General features: G+C 34.9%; 1 protein-coding gene across 1 annotated transcript; it reads right to left on the reverse strand.

The window, feature by feature from the left end:
- Positions 1-115: 115 nt before the first annotated feature.
- Positions 116-8,084, reverse strand: LOC133872775 (uncharacterized). The gene is made up of 21 exons (XM_062310377.1): positions 7,857-8,084; positions 7,035-7,758; positions 6,870-6,947; positions 6,569-6,773; positions 6,332-6,440; positions 5,476-5,610; positions 5,076-5,168; positions 4,799-4,891; positions 4,588-4,669; positions 4,448-4,507; positions 4,316-4,368; positions 4,064-4,230; positions 3,101-3,311; positions 2,870-2,927; positions 2,674-2,730; positions 2,301-2,546; positions 1,493-1,557; positions 1,329-1,385; positions 1,145-1,238; positions 393-533; positions 116-305 (listed from the first exon to the last, which is right to left on the reverse strand). Exons 2-21 carry the CDS (start codon positions 7,731-7,733, stop codon positions 207-209), a joined length of 2,802 nt encoding a protein of 933 aa, XP_062166361.1. The 5' UTR covers positions 7,734-7,758; positions 7,857-8,084; the 3' UTR covers positions 116-206.
- Positions 8,085-17,843: the final 9,759 nt, after the last annotated feature.

Below are 17,843 nucleotides of genomic sequence, written 5' to 3' on the forward strand. Positions count from 1 at the left end.
GCACTTTTTTTTCTTTTTCTTTCCTTATATTTTAATGGCACAAACACTGGTTCCACCAGGTTGTGTACTCCAATTGGTTAAAATTGGTTATCCAGTACCAAAAGAGCAAAAAAGATGAGTTCGAAAAGTAACTTAATCAAAAGAGATTTACAAAAACCAACCCAAGCGGGAAGGGAAACGAAGACTTTGCATCTCTACTTTTATAATCACGTGTTGATGACTCGACATTGGCGAACCATTTTCTGAAGCATGGACGTCCCTTTGAAGGTCACCATCTGACAGCAGCTTCTTCGGTATTTGCTAAGCTGCAGCATGGTACACAGAATTGTGATGCAGGGAAAGTTAAAATGCAAGCTGAAATAGAAAGCACATGCAGATGCATATTAGCATACCTGGTCGGGTTTCATTCTCTCAAAACCAAATCTGTCCGTCCATATGGATTCTGCTTCTACAGCAGCCGGGAGGACAAGGCTCTTTACATTCAAGAAGGCCAGCAGCTTCTCAATGCAGGAAAACAAGATTTGGAAGTAGCCCTGTAAGGCGGAGTTCCGTGACATAAAAAACCAAACTTGCACGAATATTGCCGTAGGTGAAAAATAAGAAAACTAGCAGAGAAATATTGATTCTCAAAGAGCATATTTACAGTCCCAAACAGAGTTCAACACATGCCAAAACTAATCATCATGAACATAGTAATAGGGTGCTGCTCTTCGGGAATACTAGCATACACCTGGTCGAATATCTCCGAATCCAAAGGCATCTTTTCTATTTTTTTTATTTTAATCTACAAGAGCACTGCATAAGAGCAATCACTTTCCCCCCACTGATTCTTTTATCACCACTGGTTTTCCAACTGAATTTTAAGAAGATATTTCCATCATCAGTTCTGAGTTACATGTTTGTAAAGGCAAGTATGAATCGTACATAAGATTGCAGAGGATTATGTCACACCTAAAAACCACAAAAATAACAGACTACAGAGTCCACCTGTATGTAAATCTAGGGAAAAAGTTGGGTGAACATGCAGATAATTGTGGTATAGTGTTGACCAGGGATAAAGGTAGATTTCAAAACCAATGCGTTAATGGAGGGCAGGGGTGGATGGTAACGATTAGTAGCCGAGTAAGGCACATTAGCTTCTCACCTTTCCATGGTTACCATTACTTGTTGCAACTAAAGGGAGTTCTGCAACTTCTCGCCCAAAAACTCGAAGAATTCCCGCTGATACAACGGATGAGCTGCAATGTTGGTAAACGAGACTGTTACCATATCATACAGTGAGATAGCACATAGGTTAGACCTTAGATATATAGAAGACCAGTTCTTACTTGACCATCAGTATTGCACAGTACATTCCGCCAAATTCTTGACCCCTTATGTCCCTTCTGTGAGAGAGAGGCACAAGTTAATAAGAAGAAAAATATCGGATAAAGATGGCTAAACATGTACTTTAAAAGCACATTAACAATAACAAAAATATCTTATCTCTCACCCATAAACCATGGCTGGAATAAGGTCGCGTCCACTGATTGAGTCAATTATAGGGGCAAAGCAATCCTGAAATACAGATATTAACTTTCAATTAAATATTACTCGCAGTTCATTTTTACATATATGAAAAATGATTCACTTGTTTCCCTCGCATGCATTACATATATGATCTCACTAAGCATGAAGCTTAAAAGCAATTAAAAGCGCTAAATGTACAGCAAAGACTCCATATGCATCTCTAGGGTCCAAGCATGAGATGTGATGAATTTCTATTACAGTAGCAAATCACAAGTTCCTAGTGGTTGGATAATAGATCACAATGGTATAAGGGAGATACAGGAAAAAAAAATTGCAGTTTAGGAGAATACAATCAACTGCTGCACAAACCTAAAAACAGTAAAAGATTTTCAATTAAAATGCAAAACCACAGCATCGTAGTGAACATGTTAATCTGCTACAAGAAAGGTGGTCAAATGCAGATCCTGTGAGAGTACGCAGTACTTTAGGCAGTGCCAAAACACACGCTTTAAAGCCAGTATTTCACCACCAATTTTTTCAGCTATAGAATTAAATTGGAACCATTTATCAAAATCAGGAACTTTATGGATTGCTACTCTAAGGCAATAATCAATTCACTTCAATTGTTATATGTATTCAAAGCCACTTTATGATGTATCCAACTAATTAATTACTTCAGATCCAACAATTAAGGACAATATCAACTACTGCTGGGATTACTTACAATATGAAAATATATTTAACAAAAACTTCAAGAAAAAAAGTATCTACACAGCCTGGGGTGAACTTACATGGAAGATGGCAACAGCCTCTGAAAGATAGAACCTAGTTTCAGGAGAAGCAATTTTACCACTAAGAAGCCTCCATCTAACATCAATATCATTAATGGACTCTAAACCTCTCTCCTGTTGCTTTCTTATTATAACATCCAAAAGAGAGTCTGGGAGCTTTTCAGGTCCTCTTACAAGCAACTTCTGCAAAGTAGAATTTATCCTGGTGCAGTCCATGCTACAGAACCACTCCCCTTCTGGCAATTCCTGTTGTAAAAGTGCATCAACATTTTGATCCAGAAAGAGAGGTGCATGTCCACTGGACAGGAAAGAAGAGTTGTTCATACAAAGTAATCCAAATAGAAAACAAAATAGAAATCATTTATGTGCACACCTTCAGATATGCCATTTTTTGATCCCTCAAACAGCCAACATGAAATTCCATCTCACACTGGCATGATAGTAAACCCAAAAGAGTAGAGAAAATGTAATTCAGTCATTAGCAATGATAAATTCATAAATGACATTACACGCTCCCATCAATTGAGAGCTCAAATCTGACAAAAGATGGCCTGAAACAAGGAGATTACCTGATCACAAAGTAAAATTGTCCTTGGACCAAATCCTGATTTGCTAAAATCATAACCTCTGCATGCGCAGGGTTAAAAAAATGTCAAGCTATGGCTAATTCAAACAGGATTGACATACAAAATATATATTATGATGAAGGTAACATCAAAGTGCCGTGTATCAAAAAGTAGATAATGACAAAGCCCATAAGCTTCAATAGATTTCAGACAGAAACAAAGAGTAATTATTACCTGCATAACACACATCCACTAATGTCAGCTTCTATGTTTTTGACAATACGGATGCATCTCATAGTTATCTCTTCTATAGGATCAACCCCAGAAACCCTTCCAGCTGCAACAGCATTTTCATTATGCTCCACAAATTTTTCTCTTTGGAACTTATTCTGGCAATATGTACAGTACCAATCACCACGAGGAATACTAGTTAAAGATGCACATTCTGCAGAAGCAAATAAGTATGTACATCAAAATTTACCAAGGCAGACCACCATTATGTGAAAATTCAAGAGAGACAACTAATATAGTCAACCAACATGATGCCACAGATTATGAAAAAAGCACATAAATAATGAGCAAACTTTGAACAGCCTCATAAAAAAATCAGGGCATTAAAGAGAGCAACCACATTTTTCTTTTCAAAACAAATTGAAACCCATTACAGATACACATCATTAGCACCCATAGGCCCATAAATACTTGGAAATTGAGGAAGACAACCAAAAGCACAAATGTGATGCATACAGACTGCATAATAGGATAAGGAATTGAACATACAGATTAGAAATCCAATTTTGAAGCTAGAGTGGTTGGACTTTAGGTCCATAATTCTAACATTGAAAAAAATAAAACAATTTCAGTTAAAATCATAAGTGTCATGTTTTTTTTTTTTTTTTTGGTGCACGTGAGCGTGTAGAGGGGGGGGGGGGGGGGGGGGGGGGGGGGGGGGGTTCAGAATTGAACCCATGATTTCATGTTCCAATGTAAAATGCAAAAACACCCTTCATAAACATGAGCAAAGGTCTGATTCCCCCTTCTTCCAACAGGGGCCAAAGAAGAAGTTTAATTATATAAGTTTTTTTTTATAAGAAAACTGCTTGGTCTTCTCCCGCGAAGACGGTAAAGTTTAATTATATAAGTTAACAACCAACTAACCCACTTAATTCAGTATGCTACTCATAATTTATATTTCACCTTTGTGGAAGGCCCTTGGGCATCCATCACAGAGCAAAAGATTCCCACCATCTGCACAAATGATGCATAGGTTATCATTATCTTCGGCAGAATACTTGCGGCCTTTTGAGAGAGATACTGCCAGTTCATGAAGAGACACCCCATTGGATGTGTAAATGTATGCATAACTGCAAATGAGCACAAACACCATCATAGAATTTAAAAGAAACGGGTTATTCAAGAACCAGGAAAATATCTCATGCACAAACTTACGGTTTCCTGCGAGAGGCCCAGCCAGCATGAGCTTCAAACTGTGAGGGGCTGACCTGCATGTTAAACATGAACAATGTGAAAAATATTCAAGTATACTCCAGTACTTAGATGCACAAGAATTAATAAATTTACCTCATGATTGCAACAACGACAAAATATACCAAAGCCCCTTTTATAACCCTCAAGTAATTTCTGCCAAGGAAACAGAGATACGTAACACATCAATAAAATACAAAAATATGTAAGCATTTGAGATGTTTTATCTCAACAACCTGTCCACGTGCGTAATAGGCCACTTCAGTTCCATCAGGCAATCCACCTTCCTCAAAAACCAACTTATGGAACCGTTGATATCTTGAGAAATAAAAATAAATAAATAAAGACATCCAACAAATGAAAGAGGTTATCTACTAGTTAAAAAAGGAAAGGAACTTAAGCAACAACCATGCTAAAAAAAACAAACAAGAAATAAAAAATACCAACTTTGTTGTTATTTTCCATGGACTTTTATTTTGCGAAGGGACACACATAGAAGCACTTTTGGACGGCCTTGATATCAAAACTGACTTTGATGATCTGCAAATAACATCAAGAGAAGCATATAAATAACAGGAAATGATAAACTTTAATAAAAATACTGATCACTACCTACAAACTACATAGTGAAAACATAACCAAAGAACCAAATTGATTATTTCCTCACCACAAAATAGGCTACATCAAAAAATAACTAAATAAATAGACCAAAGAAGATACTGACTTCGCGGCTATTTTCCATGGTGTCCTATTTTTTGAAGAAATACAAGCAGAAGCACTTTTGGAGGACTTTGAGAAGAGACCTCGTTTTGGAGACCTGAAATAACATAGTTGGAAGCGTGTTAAAAGAAAAGAAAATTTTAAAGTGTAAATAGGAAAATCGAATGCATGTATTGTGCGTATGAAAACAAAATAAAAGAGTATCTGGATAAGAATACTGTAAACCAACAAAATATAATGAGAAAAAATTGTTCCATAAAATTATGTTCTTGCAAATTCCATCTGGTTCAAGAGCATTAGATCTAAGAGATAAAGATAAAGTACTCGCAGTGAATTGGAAAGGAAAAACTAATCAGAAATAAGCTATATGCAAAGCAAACCAATAAGACCATAAAGATACCAACTTCGTTTTTAACTTCCATTGACTTTTAAGCTGTGGAGAGACAGAGACTGAAGCCTTCAATTGACCCTTATTTTGTGGAGAAATAGAAACTGAAACAGTTCTGGGGGGCTTTGAGATCAATACTGGTGTTGATGACCTGAAACAAGGCATATAAGAGCATATTGTAAAAAGAATCTGAAGATCAAAAACATACACTAGCAAAAAACCAAAATAGAGATATATCCCTCAAACTATACCCTTGCACTTACCACATCGTTCCATAAATTGGAAAACCCAGTTCATTTCATGTCACTTGAAGACATGGTGTGACATTAAGAAATAGTGAATTTGTCAGAGTAGCTTGTTGTAGCAGAACCAAATCCATTTAAAATGAGTAAGACTTAGGATTCTTATCAAGAAAGCAATAACATCTTAGAAGTATGAGAATTCAATTTTTGTTGGTAGACTTTCCCTCCATTATCGCTTGATTGCATGCAATATATTGTATACACTTTTCCTATCTAAATCCACTTCACATGTAACTGCAACATTCGATGAGCTGACAAAATATTAATAACAGCAGTCTACCAGGATATAGAAAATCTGGGGACCATCACACACTCTTATAAGAATTGACATTTAAACATTTCTTCTTCTTTTTTCCCCTTTTTTTGTATCTTTTGTTTGATAAGTAGACATCTGAACATTGTTACTTTTACGAAGAAAAAAAAAACTAGCTAATTACCCAAAAAAAAATAAAACAAAAACAAAAAAGATGATTACAAACCCTAGTGAAATGAACTCCACAATTTTACTGTCCACCAAGAAAGCAACATAAACTGCAAAGCTGCAGAAAGTAACTTGTCAAGAAACTGTACCTGAGTTTTTTACCGTCTTCGTGAGTACGGATCCCATGAGATTCCTGTAAATCCACACATGAATTGCATAGAAGCCCTACATTTGCCACACAAGACCTAGGAAGGCATCCTAGAATGTTGAGCACCCACCACAATCAACAAATTTAAAAAATAAAATAAAAAAGCTAATAGTCATATCCTGTCAATTTTTCTGCTACAAGAATACAAATAAATCAGAAATAATAAGGTAAAACCCACCTTTGCATCTCCTGCACGTAAAATATTTGTCTTCAGGTGGGGAACCAATGATGCTCTGAATTGTTGCCTCCACCGTATGCAGAGGAGAGGCCCTGCATGCCTTCACCAGGTCCAGCAGGCTCTTTCCATTTTCGAGGCAAATATACTGTGCTGCCCGTTTGTACGTCTTACAAGCATGAATCTCAAACTTTGACGGCGGAATAACCTACAATAATGGAGAGAGAAGAAGCAAAGAAGTAAATGCATTAATCATTAGCTAAAGTGCCTAAAATGCTTAACTAGAGTAATATCCAATACTAACTCTGCATCCTTTGCATGAAGTACACGAGCACAGAATTCCACCACCTCTAATCGTGCCACGCAGACCAGATCCCTGAGACTAAAATACCACCAATTTCAGCCTTAAGACATTAGAATTATACTCTAGACTTATCATCAAACATAAATATTATTAAACAACATCAACCTGGTTGGTACCCATGTAAACCACCGTCACGCCGTCGAGCAAACCAGTCTCAAAAAGCTCCTTAACGGTCATCGGCTTCTTATTAAGCGCAATCTTCTTCGACATTTTTAATTCCAACTTATTCTTCAGCGTCTTCGAGGCACTCACTCCACCCGTTGCCTCCCCATCTAAATTCAAATTTGATTCAATCTGAGCAGCTTCTGATGAATTTACTACACTCTCCATCGTCGGCTCGACCTTCGGTCTCTCCGCCGATATGGGCGTGAACCCCCACACTTCTTTGGGAAAATCGTTCTTTCCCTCACTACTCTCGGCAGAAACCACTGCAACCTCGACGTCTCCTTCCTTGGCTGGAAACTGTACCAGCTCGCTCTCTTGCCCCTCTCTACAAATGGGTATTCCCAAATTGCAATTGGGTCCGCCTCCAACCACAACTTGGGAAGCATTGACATTGATTTCTTGCTCATCCGAGCTCCTAACTGGCTTATCATGGCCGTTCTCAGAAATTTCATTAGACCAATTAAACCGAGACTTTCTTTCACGGGTATAAACAATTAAACCCTTCACCACAGAGCCTTTGAATCTCTTACAATCACTACTACTATTCTCAGAAACCTCGACACAAGAAGAACTCGCCTGACTCGTCTCGGCCCGAGTCCCACCACCAAGTGAATCGCCTACCTCCAGCTCTCGCTTCATGTCTCTCGCGAATCGGCCCCCAAATCTGTACAACCTCCCCAAAAAAAGAGCATCAGAATACACTGAAAAACCCCTAAAAAATTTCCAGGGTTTAGAAGGTGAATTGGTGAACGAAGAATGTACCTGATAAAATCAGAGGAGGGCCATGAGAGATTGACGGGCTCGAATCGGCGACTATAAGGGAACGTAGAGAAATGTATGGATCTGGGATTAGGGTTTTTGGAGTTCAGGGTTTCGTTAACTTAGATTTGAATTGAAAGTGGGAACCGAAGAGATAGAGGTCCAGAGTGACCACAGGTCCAAAACTTAGAGAGAGAGAGAGAGAGAGAGAGAGAGAGAGAGTAAAGGCCAAAGAGGAATCGGGGAGAATGGCAGGATTCGTAAATAAAACAACCATGAAAATTGAAAATTGAAAAAAAAAAAACCACATTAAAATTTGACCGTAAGGCCAGCAGTTGTTTTTCTGTTTGTCTTTGAGAATTGAGAAGTGATTTTATTTTCTTTTTTCTTTTTTATCCTTTTTGTATAGTATATTTAAGTAGGCCATATATCAGATAACTTAAAAGCTTTGATATTATAATAAATGTGACCTATTCATGCTTCTTCTTATTTAGATAGCTTAATAAAAATGAAACAATTAAGAGGTTTACAGATGGGGAACAAGATTCTCCCCATTTTACTTTAAATATAAAGGAATTAGTTCATAATTTTTATCACCAGCATTTAATAGTGTATATATTGTTTATGTTGTCAAATCTTTTGAAATTTTTAAATAATATAATATTACATAAGTATGCCGTAAAATATAATATGAACCATGAAATGATTTCTCCCCATATTTAAAATGAAAACAATCGTGTTTAGATAAATGGAACCGGCTCGAATGAACGCAATATCTGTTAAATGAATCATAGGTTTATCATATTATATTAATATAATAAACACTATCTTAAATGAAACACTTTACGATTTTGTTTAAAATCGTGTTTTTTGGCTTATTCCTTTTTATTATCTTAAAAAAAAAAAATTACTAAATTATATGTATCCAAGCGTGTAGGGGTGGAAGATGAGTCCAGTCGCTCGTGAACTCAGCTCGACTTAGTTCGGTTAAACTCGATTCGGTCTCGATTTAAATAATAAATGAGTCATTTATTAACACAATAATATGTTTGAATATTAAATGATATATACTCATATAAACTCGGTTCGACTCATATAAACTTGTATAACTTCATTTTTATAATTTTTTTTTGTATTATTTTCATATTATAATAAGAACATCTTAAGTATATAATAGATATAACTTGACTTATTATTGTAAGTTTAGTTTTATAGATTTGTGTGTACATTAGTGTGTTTGTGAGTATGTGTGGTTATATGTGTGTATATACATGCATGTAATTTGCGTATGTGTATAATGAATTTATATACATATATATGTTGGGGAAATTATCATCCCCTAGGCAAATGGGCATATACCCGAATAAGGGCCCAGATGATCTTACTGGCCAAACTTAACTCACTCTGTCACCACGGTTTTAACAGAATCCTATAACACCTTGAAGGCTATATTTAGAACATATGGAATAAGATACATGATTCAAATATCCTATGAAGAGTAAGTGTTACACTCTCCTACTCTCCCACTCAACCTCTATCTCATCCCACAAAGGATCCTACTCAACCATGACATGAAGGTGGAACAATGCAGTTGAAAACTATGTGCTTATGAATAAGCTGCTACCCTAGGTACAAAAGACACTCTGATTATATACTGAAAATATACAAAAACTCTTGACTCTCAATACTCTCGAAAATGGCCCACTGACTTAGGCATTGGAGAGGGAACGTCGGGAAACCCCCCTCTGATGCATTGTTTGTTTTTCTTTGCAGATTACGAAGAACAATGCAAATGAAAGATCCACACGTCACCAGACTGAAAACTGTTATAACAATATATAAATTCGAGATTATATTATTTAAGATTCAAGTTAATTTATTTAATTAACTAAAGCAATAAAATTCTAAGTAATTAATTAACTAAAGTAACAAAATTTTAAGAATACTTAATTTATTAATGATTAGTATGGATTTACGAAAAAAGTAAACAATCATGATATTTACTTTATATAAAAAAATATATATATATAAATTAATTGAGCAGCTTGTGATAAGATCGAGTTTGATTCATGTTCAAAAATAAAATTTAAACAAGTCAAGCTTAAACAGAATATCTAGCTCAATGATAAGTTCGACCTCAACTCGTGTTCGAAATAAAATTAAATAAGTTAAACTTTAATATTCAATACTCGACTCGACTTGGTTTAAATACAACCCTACAAGCGTGTCATGTGCAATAGTGGGCTTGTTTGTTAAGTGCTGGAACATTACAGAGTAGTGGTCACTATTGTAGATGTACTTTTTTTTTCTTCACTTTTTCAAATTTTCAATAACAATCAACATCAAAACATTCTCACTTTTTTCACTTTTTATATCACATCAATAATTTTTTATTACTATTCAAATAAAAAAAATTCACTACAATACAAAAATTTTCCACTTTTTTATACAAATTATTTTTATGGTATATCACATCATCACTTTTTACTAATTCTAAAATTAACAATTCACTACTCTGTTCTGTTATGTTCTTTGCCAAACAAGCCTAGTGATACTCTGAGCATGTTTACTTTGTTGCCATGTTGGGGCAAAGTGTTAGGCCCATACGACCATATCTTTCTCAGCTTTTTGCATTAAAGACCAAGAGAAAGGTCCATTCCTAGATCAAATGGGCCTTTAAAATTGAATTCAAACTCCAAAGCATCTTTGGAAACTCGCTCGGCCCATCCATTGAAGTGTATGCCAAATCCTATTCCACCCAAGGCCAATGTAAAAGAAGAAAATAATGAAGAAAGAAAACACCCCCTTTATGTGTAAACAATGTGGAAATTTTCCCATGTATTCAAACTATTCATAATGATAGTCTGCTAGTACTTTTGATTTTAAATAGAAGATCAACCCAAACCTGAAAACATTCATTAGTTGGCATTGGGCAAGAGTAAAGCATTTTCGCTCCTAGATGGTTTGACTATAATTTTGCATGTTATGGATGTTTTGCACAAAAAAATATTGGAGTTAGGATTTTGATCCTGTGCAATAGTATTGTGGCTTATGCGGGAGCCTATTCGGATCTTACCTGTAACGCCCTGTTTTTACAAAAAGCGTAAGTGAAAAAAATTTCAATTTTCATATGACATTATGACGTCATCAGAGTTAAAAAAAATTGACAATGAAAATATATTTTTTCTTAATAACTGGGAAAATAACACTTCAGAGTTGACTGAATTACCTCATTATATAAAAATATACAAACCTTGTGTTCTGATATATTAAATACACTCAAAACAATAACATATGTGCCACATGTGGTACTTAATAATACGTAACCATTGTTTTATTATAATACAAACCAGCACATAAAAATATTACATATTAAAAGGTCTCAGCCTTAAACATAAAAATATTAGTAGTTCCTCCCTTCCTTCCATCCATCCTGCATAAACTTGTATGAGATTGTGGTTATCACTACAATCTCATATTGTGGTCATGTGAGTCAACAATCTTCAATAACAAAATAAAATAAAGCATCATTTAAAAGTACATTATACAATCATATGATGACAGTTATATGTATGCATAATCTCTTATACTCATTTTTGCCCCGGGACTTAAACCCTCAGTCATTGCCTTAGGAATTTAACCGTTTCTCTTATTAATAATTATTGCCTTAAAGACTTAAACCCTTGTCTTATTATTATTGGTGATTACTGATCAGTGATTAGGGACTCTAACCACCTTTGGTATTATTTGAACCTATGGTATAAATCAATATTGCCTCAGGGACTCCAACCATCGATCTTTGCTATGGGACTTTAACCTTCGATCTTTAGAGATTGATTGATAGTGCCTTGAGACTTTAACCCGTAGTCTTTGTCTTGATCAGACTCTAACACGCAGTCTTTGTCTTGGAACATTAATCATTAGTCTTTCTTATTCGCAGGTTCATAATTCTCGATAGTCTAATATGCAATGACAATTTATCAATAGGTTCATCATACATGACAATAAAAACATGCATATTTCTAAATAAAACATGTTCCACACAACTCGCATACAATTAAATAAAACAGAAATCATGTCATCAAAGACCACCACGTATCATCCCCAGTAAGTAAGAAATACTCACAACAGTGATATATGCAACTTTGAACATGTAAAATGCCAAACAACTCGTATACAATTAAATAAAACAGAAATCACTACATTACTAAAGATCACCACGTATCATCTCCATACAGTGACTCAGTGAGTAAGAAATACTCACAGTTTTCTGCTTCAAAGTGATCCACAGAAAAGATGATTGTATAGTTATATACATGTAATTAGTATAAAATACTAAGAACCTATTTAATACTTTTAACACTTCTGACTTCTAAACCACTTAACATAATTTTTTATTTTCGCTTGGATATTGCCACGACATATAAAATAGGTCAATTATATTGCCACATATTATTTTATATGGATGTTATTACGGCATCTATTAGTGCCCTTAAATATCTATATATCAAAACAGATCTCATAATAGCATTAATATGCTAAAAGCATAATATCCTTATTTATTTTTTATTTTTTTTATAATAAAAATAGATATAACTGTTAATACTTATTGAACTTATAATAGAGTTTTGCAACCCAAAATAACTGAATCTTTATTTAGATACTTTTAAAGCAAGTACTGTTTCAGTTATTTTAACTAAAACAGTGAGATACCAAAAATAGGTTTAAGCCAACATATGGCTTATTTTTATATTAAATAAACATAATAATTTCATTAATATAATAAATGAGTTTTACACTTTTAAAAACAAGTTGATAGAATAACGACATCTTTAACCCTTATTTTAATCTTATAAAATCTTGGCAGAATAACGACATTAGTATTAGTAATGCCTAAAAATACTTTTAGAATTTTGGGCAGCATAACGACATCATTATGGATAATTCCTATTATACCCTTTATAAAATTTGGCAGAACAGCGACGCTTTTATAACTAGTGCTTAAAAAACCTTTTAAAATTTCAAACAGCGTAACGGCACATTTATGGAATACTCAATTGAATTTGAGAATCATAATGACGTATTTAGTAAATATTTGTACAATTTTGGAATGAAAAACTTTCAAAGCATTTTTTTAAGCACATAATGGATAAAATGATGTACATGACTTCTAAATATAAAACTCATGAAATAAATGATTGGAAACTTAAGAAGACACATCCAGGTAAGGTTGGAAAACTAGAAAAGAACTTCAAGGGGAGTGATCCTTACACTCACACTATTAACTTGACCTTATAGTAACTATAAACTACCATACAAGACAAGAATGAACACTTATGAACTCAATAAAGCATAAAAAAAAATCAATAGGGTGACGTGGCGGCCGCACATGCATGCTGCCAGCCCACTAGCAGTAGGTTCACGGTGATTTTCGGCCAATCTACAAAAATCTGATTTTTATGAAATTTTACATGTAGATAAAAGACTTCGAGAAGAGCGTTTTGGCTTTTGAATTGACCAAAATGAAGTTCATTTGACTCTATTTTTGTTATTCCAAAGTTTAAAGTCCGTTAAACTTTTTATTAAATTAGAATTATAAATACGTCTTAATTAATCAATGATTATTTATTTTTATAAATATTCATAAATATTCTTTTACTTTATTATTAGGTCTTAAATTATAATTTTAAGACATTATATTTTATGTGTTAAAATCTGAGGCGCTACATTACTTATTAAGGTTGTCTAAACACATGCTCGAGTAGATGGGATCTGGCATACTCTTTCATGGGTTTGGCTAATTTTATTGTACAGAATCTGTCTTTGAAGGAAAACTAGATTGTGCGGTAGTTAAATGCTCGGCTAAAATAAAAGTTAATATGCACGTGATAGTAAGAGATGTCTCTAAGCATGTATCATACTAGGGATGATAATTTTTGACATGGTCCACAAACCCAATGCGAAATTAGCCGGTTAGAATTAAGGAATCTGACCCGTTTATTAAATGTGTTGATCGAGTTAAGATTAGCCTATATAATTATATGTACATATCTCAATACAACTTAAACCTAACGCACGAACAGAAATTGACACCCCTCCATTATACTGCTGAACCCATCAGTTAAACAAATCGGCTTGATTACCTTTGATCATAGGGAAAAAATTCCTCAGCGATCAGCATGGATTGATCGAGAAGCAAAACTAAGCAATCTCTAGAGCATATATATCACTTAAAACAAAGTAGAAGCTTTTCAGCATAAAAGAATTCATGGAGGAGTGTAATATTGATTATATATAGGCCATTATGAATTTCTTGTGCATATATTGGGAGCAACATATTTTCGTACATACAGGGGCGGATTGATCAAGTGCAGCCTTGGGGTTGTAGCCCTCCAAAATTTTAGAATTTCTTTTTATTTTTTATTTTTTTAAATACACCCTTAAATTTTTATTTATTTATTTTTGCCTACTCCAAATCCAAAATTATGAGGTTGTAGCCCTCCAAAATTTTAGAATTTCTTTTTATTTTTTATTTTTTTAAATATACCCTTAAATTTTTATTTATTTATTTTTGCCTACTCCAAATCCAAAATCATAATTCCGCCCTTACGTACAATTATATTTCATATGCATACATAGACTAATTAAAATTCATTTAGTAATGCATATACATTAATTAATTTGCACAACTTACGTCATAATATGGACAGATTAATTCTTTGATTATTTATGTCACATTAACATTTCGTAATTGGCCAAATATTTTAATTATACAATGATTATGATGAAAGCGAAATTGAACCCACATACATGCAGTACTCTCACGTAAATACTTGGAGTTCATGCTAGCTCGTTGCCATATGAACCGGCCAAGGGCCCAAGGCAAGCAAAAAATCCTTAATACAAGTTTATCCTCCTAATACCCTCTCCCCAAACCTCCCCACTCAACCCAAAAGGTAACACTAATTATGCTGTCTGTCAGTGGGACATTTTCTGGGGCTTCTGATGTGAAGTTCAACTATTCAGGAAGATGGAGAAGACAAATTACTCAACTGGGTACAACACAATAAGCCAATATAATCTACCCACTGGCATGAAAGAATACTGTTGATATATTGATCGTATGCCAAACGCAGAAGAAGGCTGCAAAAAGAGCAAACGGTGGGGCGGGGTACACCAAGTACCATGCACCCTTCCGCTGACAATTTTCTCCATATCACAGCACTCTGGCAAATTTAAATGTGTCCAAAGTTTATCCATGACAACAAAGACTGCAATAACAAATATGCATGGAATATGCTCAAAGTTCACACGCAACAATATAGACTAATTGCATTAATAGTTTACCCAGAGAGGCCGAGGCCGAGATACATGTGATTTGCTACCAGGACAAGCAGCAATTATTCATAGCAAAAAAAGCAAAACAAAGTAAGAAAATTACATAATATATATTCTGAGTCGCCCATATCGAAGCTAAGTTAACTCCTCGAGCCCAAATGCAGGTGGAGCGTACGTAGAGAGAGTCCGAGGAGGAAGTACTGTGGAAATGCCAAAGGATCGAAGTTGCCCTTCAAGAGAAACCGCCCCTTTAGGAAGGCGATTCAGTTTCAGCGAACTTTTTTTTTTTTTTTTCTTCCTTTCCCCCACTGCCCTGCTGGATGAGAGAGCGTGGGAAAAAGATAACACACCACCACCGACCGACCACCCCCTCCTCCTCCGACCAGTTGGGTTGGCATTGGAGGGGGTGGCGGAGGGCCCAAAGCATTATGATGGGATGGTGCAGTAGTAAGAGGGTTTGATCATGGAGCTTGGATAGGTTGATATAGGATTTACTTGGTCATGAGGGCAATAAAAGGTTGAGATGACTTAAGTAGAATACTGTGATCGCTTTTTGTTAAAGGAAATTAAAGAGTGAAATGGAGGCTACAAAGTTGCAGAATCTTCCTTGGGATATGCCATTGGCACCTTCTTTCCTCCACATCTGATGACTACCTCTCCTTTCACTATGTCCATTTTGGTTTTCTTTTCAAACCCATGGATTTTATATTCTCAATTTGTCTCACTGAACCTTTTTTGTTTCTTATCCAATGAGGAGAGCTATTCTTAGCCTAATAGGAATGTACTATGATGACATGGCCTTCCAAGTGGCAAAATTTTGGCATAAAATGCTTCAAACTCTACAAATTTTACTACAACTCTATTACAAATTCACGTGACAAGGTGCGTACATTTTATGAAAATAAGTGCTATATATGTAAATTCTAACGTAGCAATCTAATAAGAGTCGTGTGATCAATTTGTAAGCGCGGTAAGCATCATATTGACTATCACGCGTTGATCTATATTTTAGTAACCGACATAATTAGTGCCGTCGGATTTGAGCTTTGATCAGCATGAGATCTTTTAACCGGTTGTGTCAAGTATACAAAGCACTCTATGGTGTCTTTCAAGGTAAACATGTCACTTCCTACTTAGTAGAAGGCAAGCCTTTTTCTTTTAGTTTTTTAAGGCTTTAATTGTCCGAGTGAGATTTCATGTTCTCTGCTCAATGACACCAGCAATTTCCTTCTTTTGCTCTCTTGAACACAAAAAAGTCAGATAATCCTTTTGATTGCGTAATGACTTTGGAACGAAGAGGCGATTTGCACTTCGATGAGCCATATATGTGAGAGTGAGACAAACGTAATTAGTGGATTATGGGTGATGTAACGCTCTTAACTTAAATATTAAGCCAACAATAAATAGAATATTCGCATATTCTACGTGACGCTACTACTTTTACTTCGATTCAAGTAGCGAGATCGATCTCCTAATATTTCTAAATCTTCTCAGAATAAAAATAAAATCTAAAATAAATTCCTTAATAATAAATTAAAGCCTATAAACTAAATTCCACTATTAACCGAAATTTAGAATTATAAATTAAGGTAGAAAATGATGACCAAAAACGTATTTTTCTTGTAGCAGGCCTCAAATAGAATTGGGATTAAAGCTCCGTTAAGTGGAAAAATAATGAGAAAATTGGCAAGTAAAACAAAAGGAGAGAATCTACAAGAAGGAGATGCTGAAGTTGGTGGGTATATGGGTACCCAGGAAGCTTTGGAGGAATATTATTTGATACCCAAAATAACAATATATGCTTAATTCCACGTACGTTTCCAACATCAACAACACTGTGACCACTAGAGAGATCAATTGCACTATGCATTAAAAGAATCATGGACACAGTTTTCATACCTCTGTAGTCTTTGCAGTTTGCACCTTAGCCATAGCGTCCGTACTAAAGAATGGGGTAGACATAATTACAGGATACTTTAATTCGAGTATTCAATTGATATTGGGTTTTGTTGCATTACTTTACAAAACCTTTGTTTAAGAGTAGGCCGGAAAGGTAGACCTGCACGATCACTTATAACTTTATGTTACTCTAGCTTGTGCCGACAGTTTTTTACACTATTCACAAACTCAACATGAATTCAATACAAAATAAGCCGGTTAGTGTTGAGAAATCTGACCCGTTTAATTAAATAGGTCAGGTTATGATTGATTTATATAGTCTTATACTTATATCTCGACACAACCCGAATCTGAGAGTTGACAATTTTTTACACGACCCGCGAATTTGACACAAATCAAATATAAAATTAGGGGGTTAAAATTGATGACTATGACCTGTTTAATTAAATGAGTCGGGTTAAAATTGACCTATATAGTCTTATACCCATGTTTCAACACGACTCAAACCGGTAAGCGAACATAAATTGTTACCACTAACTCCAGCTTCATTTGTTAAAATTTTATTCTTCTGTCTTTTGTCTTATGTTCTCAAAACAAAAGGATTAACAAACAACTTAAAACACAAAACTGTTTTTACCTTTACGACACATTAAACCACTTTTTCAAACCAAAAACAAAAAACACCCCCTAAAACACATTAACAAACATTAGAATATGCCACTAGAGAAGAAGAAGAAGACCCAAAAAAAAAGA

Source organism: Alnus glutinosa, chromosome 7, assembly GCF_958979055.1.
Source record: "Alnus glutinosa chromosome 7, dhAlnGlut1.1, whole genome shotgun sequence".
NCBI lineage: Eukaryota > Viridiplantae > Streptophyta > Magnoliopsida > Fagales > Betulaceae > Alnus > Alnus glutinosa.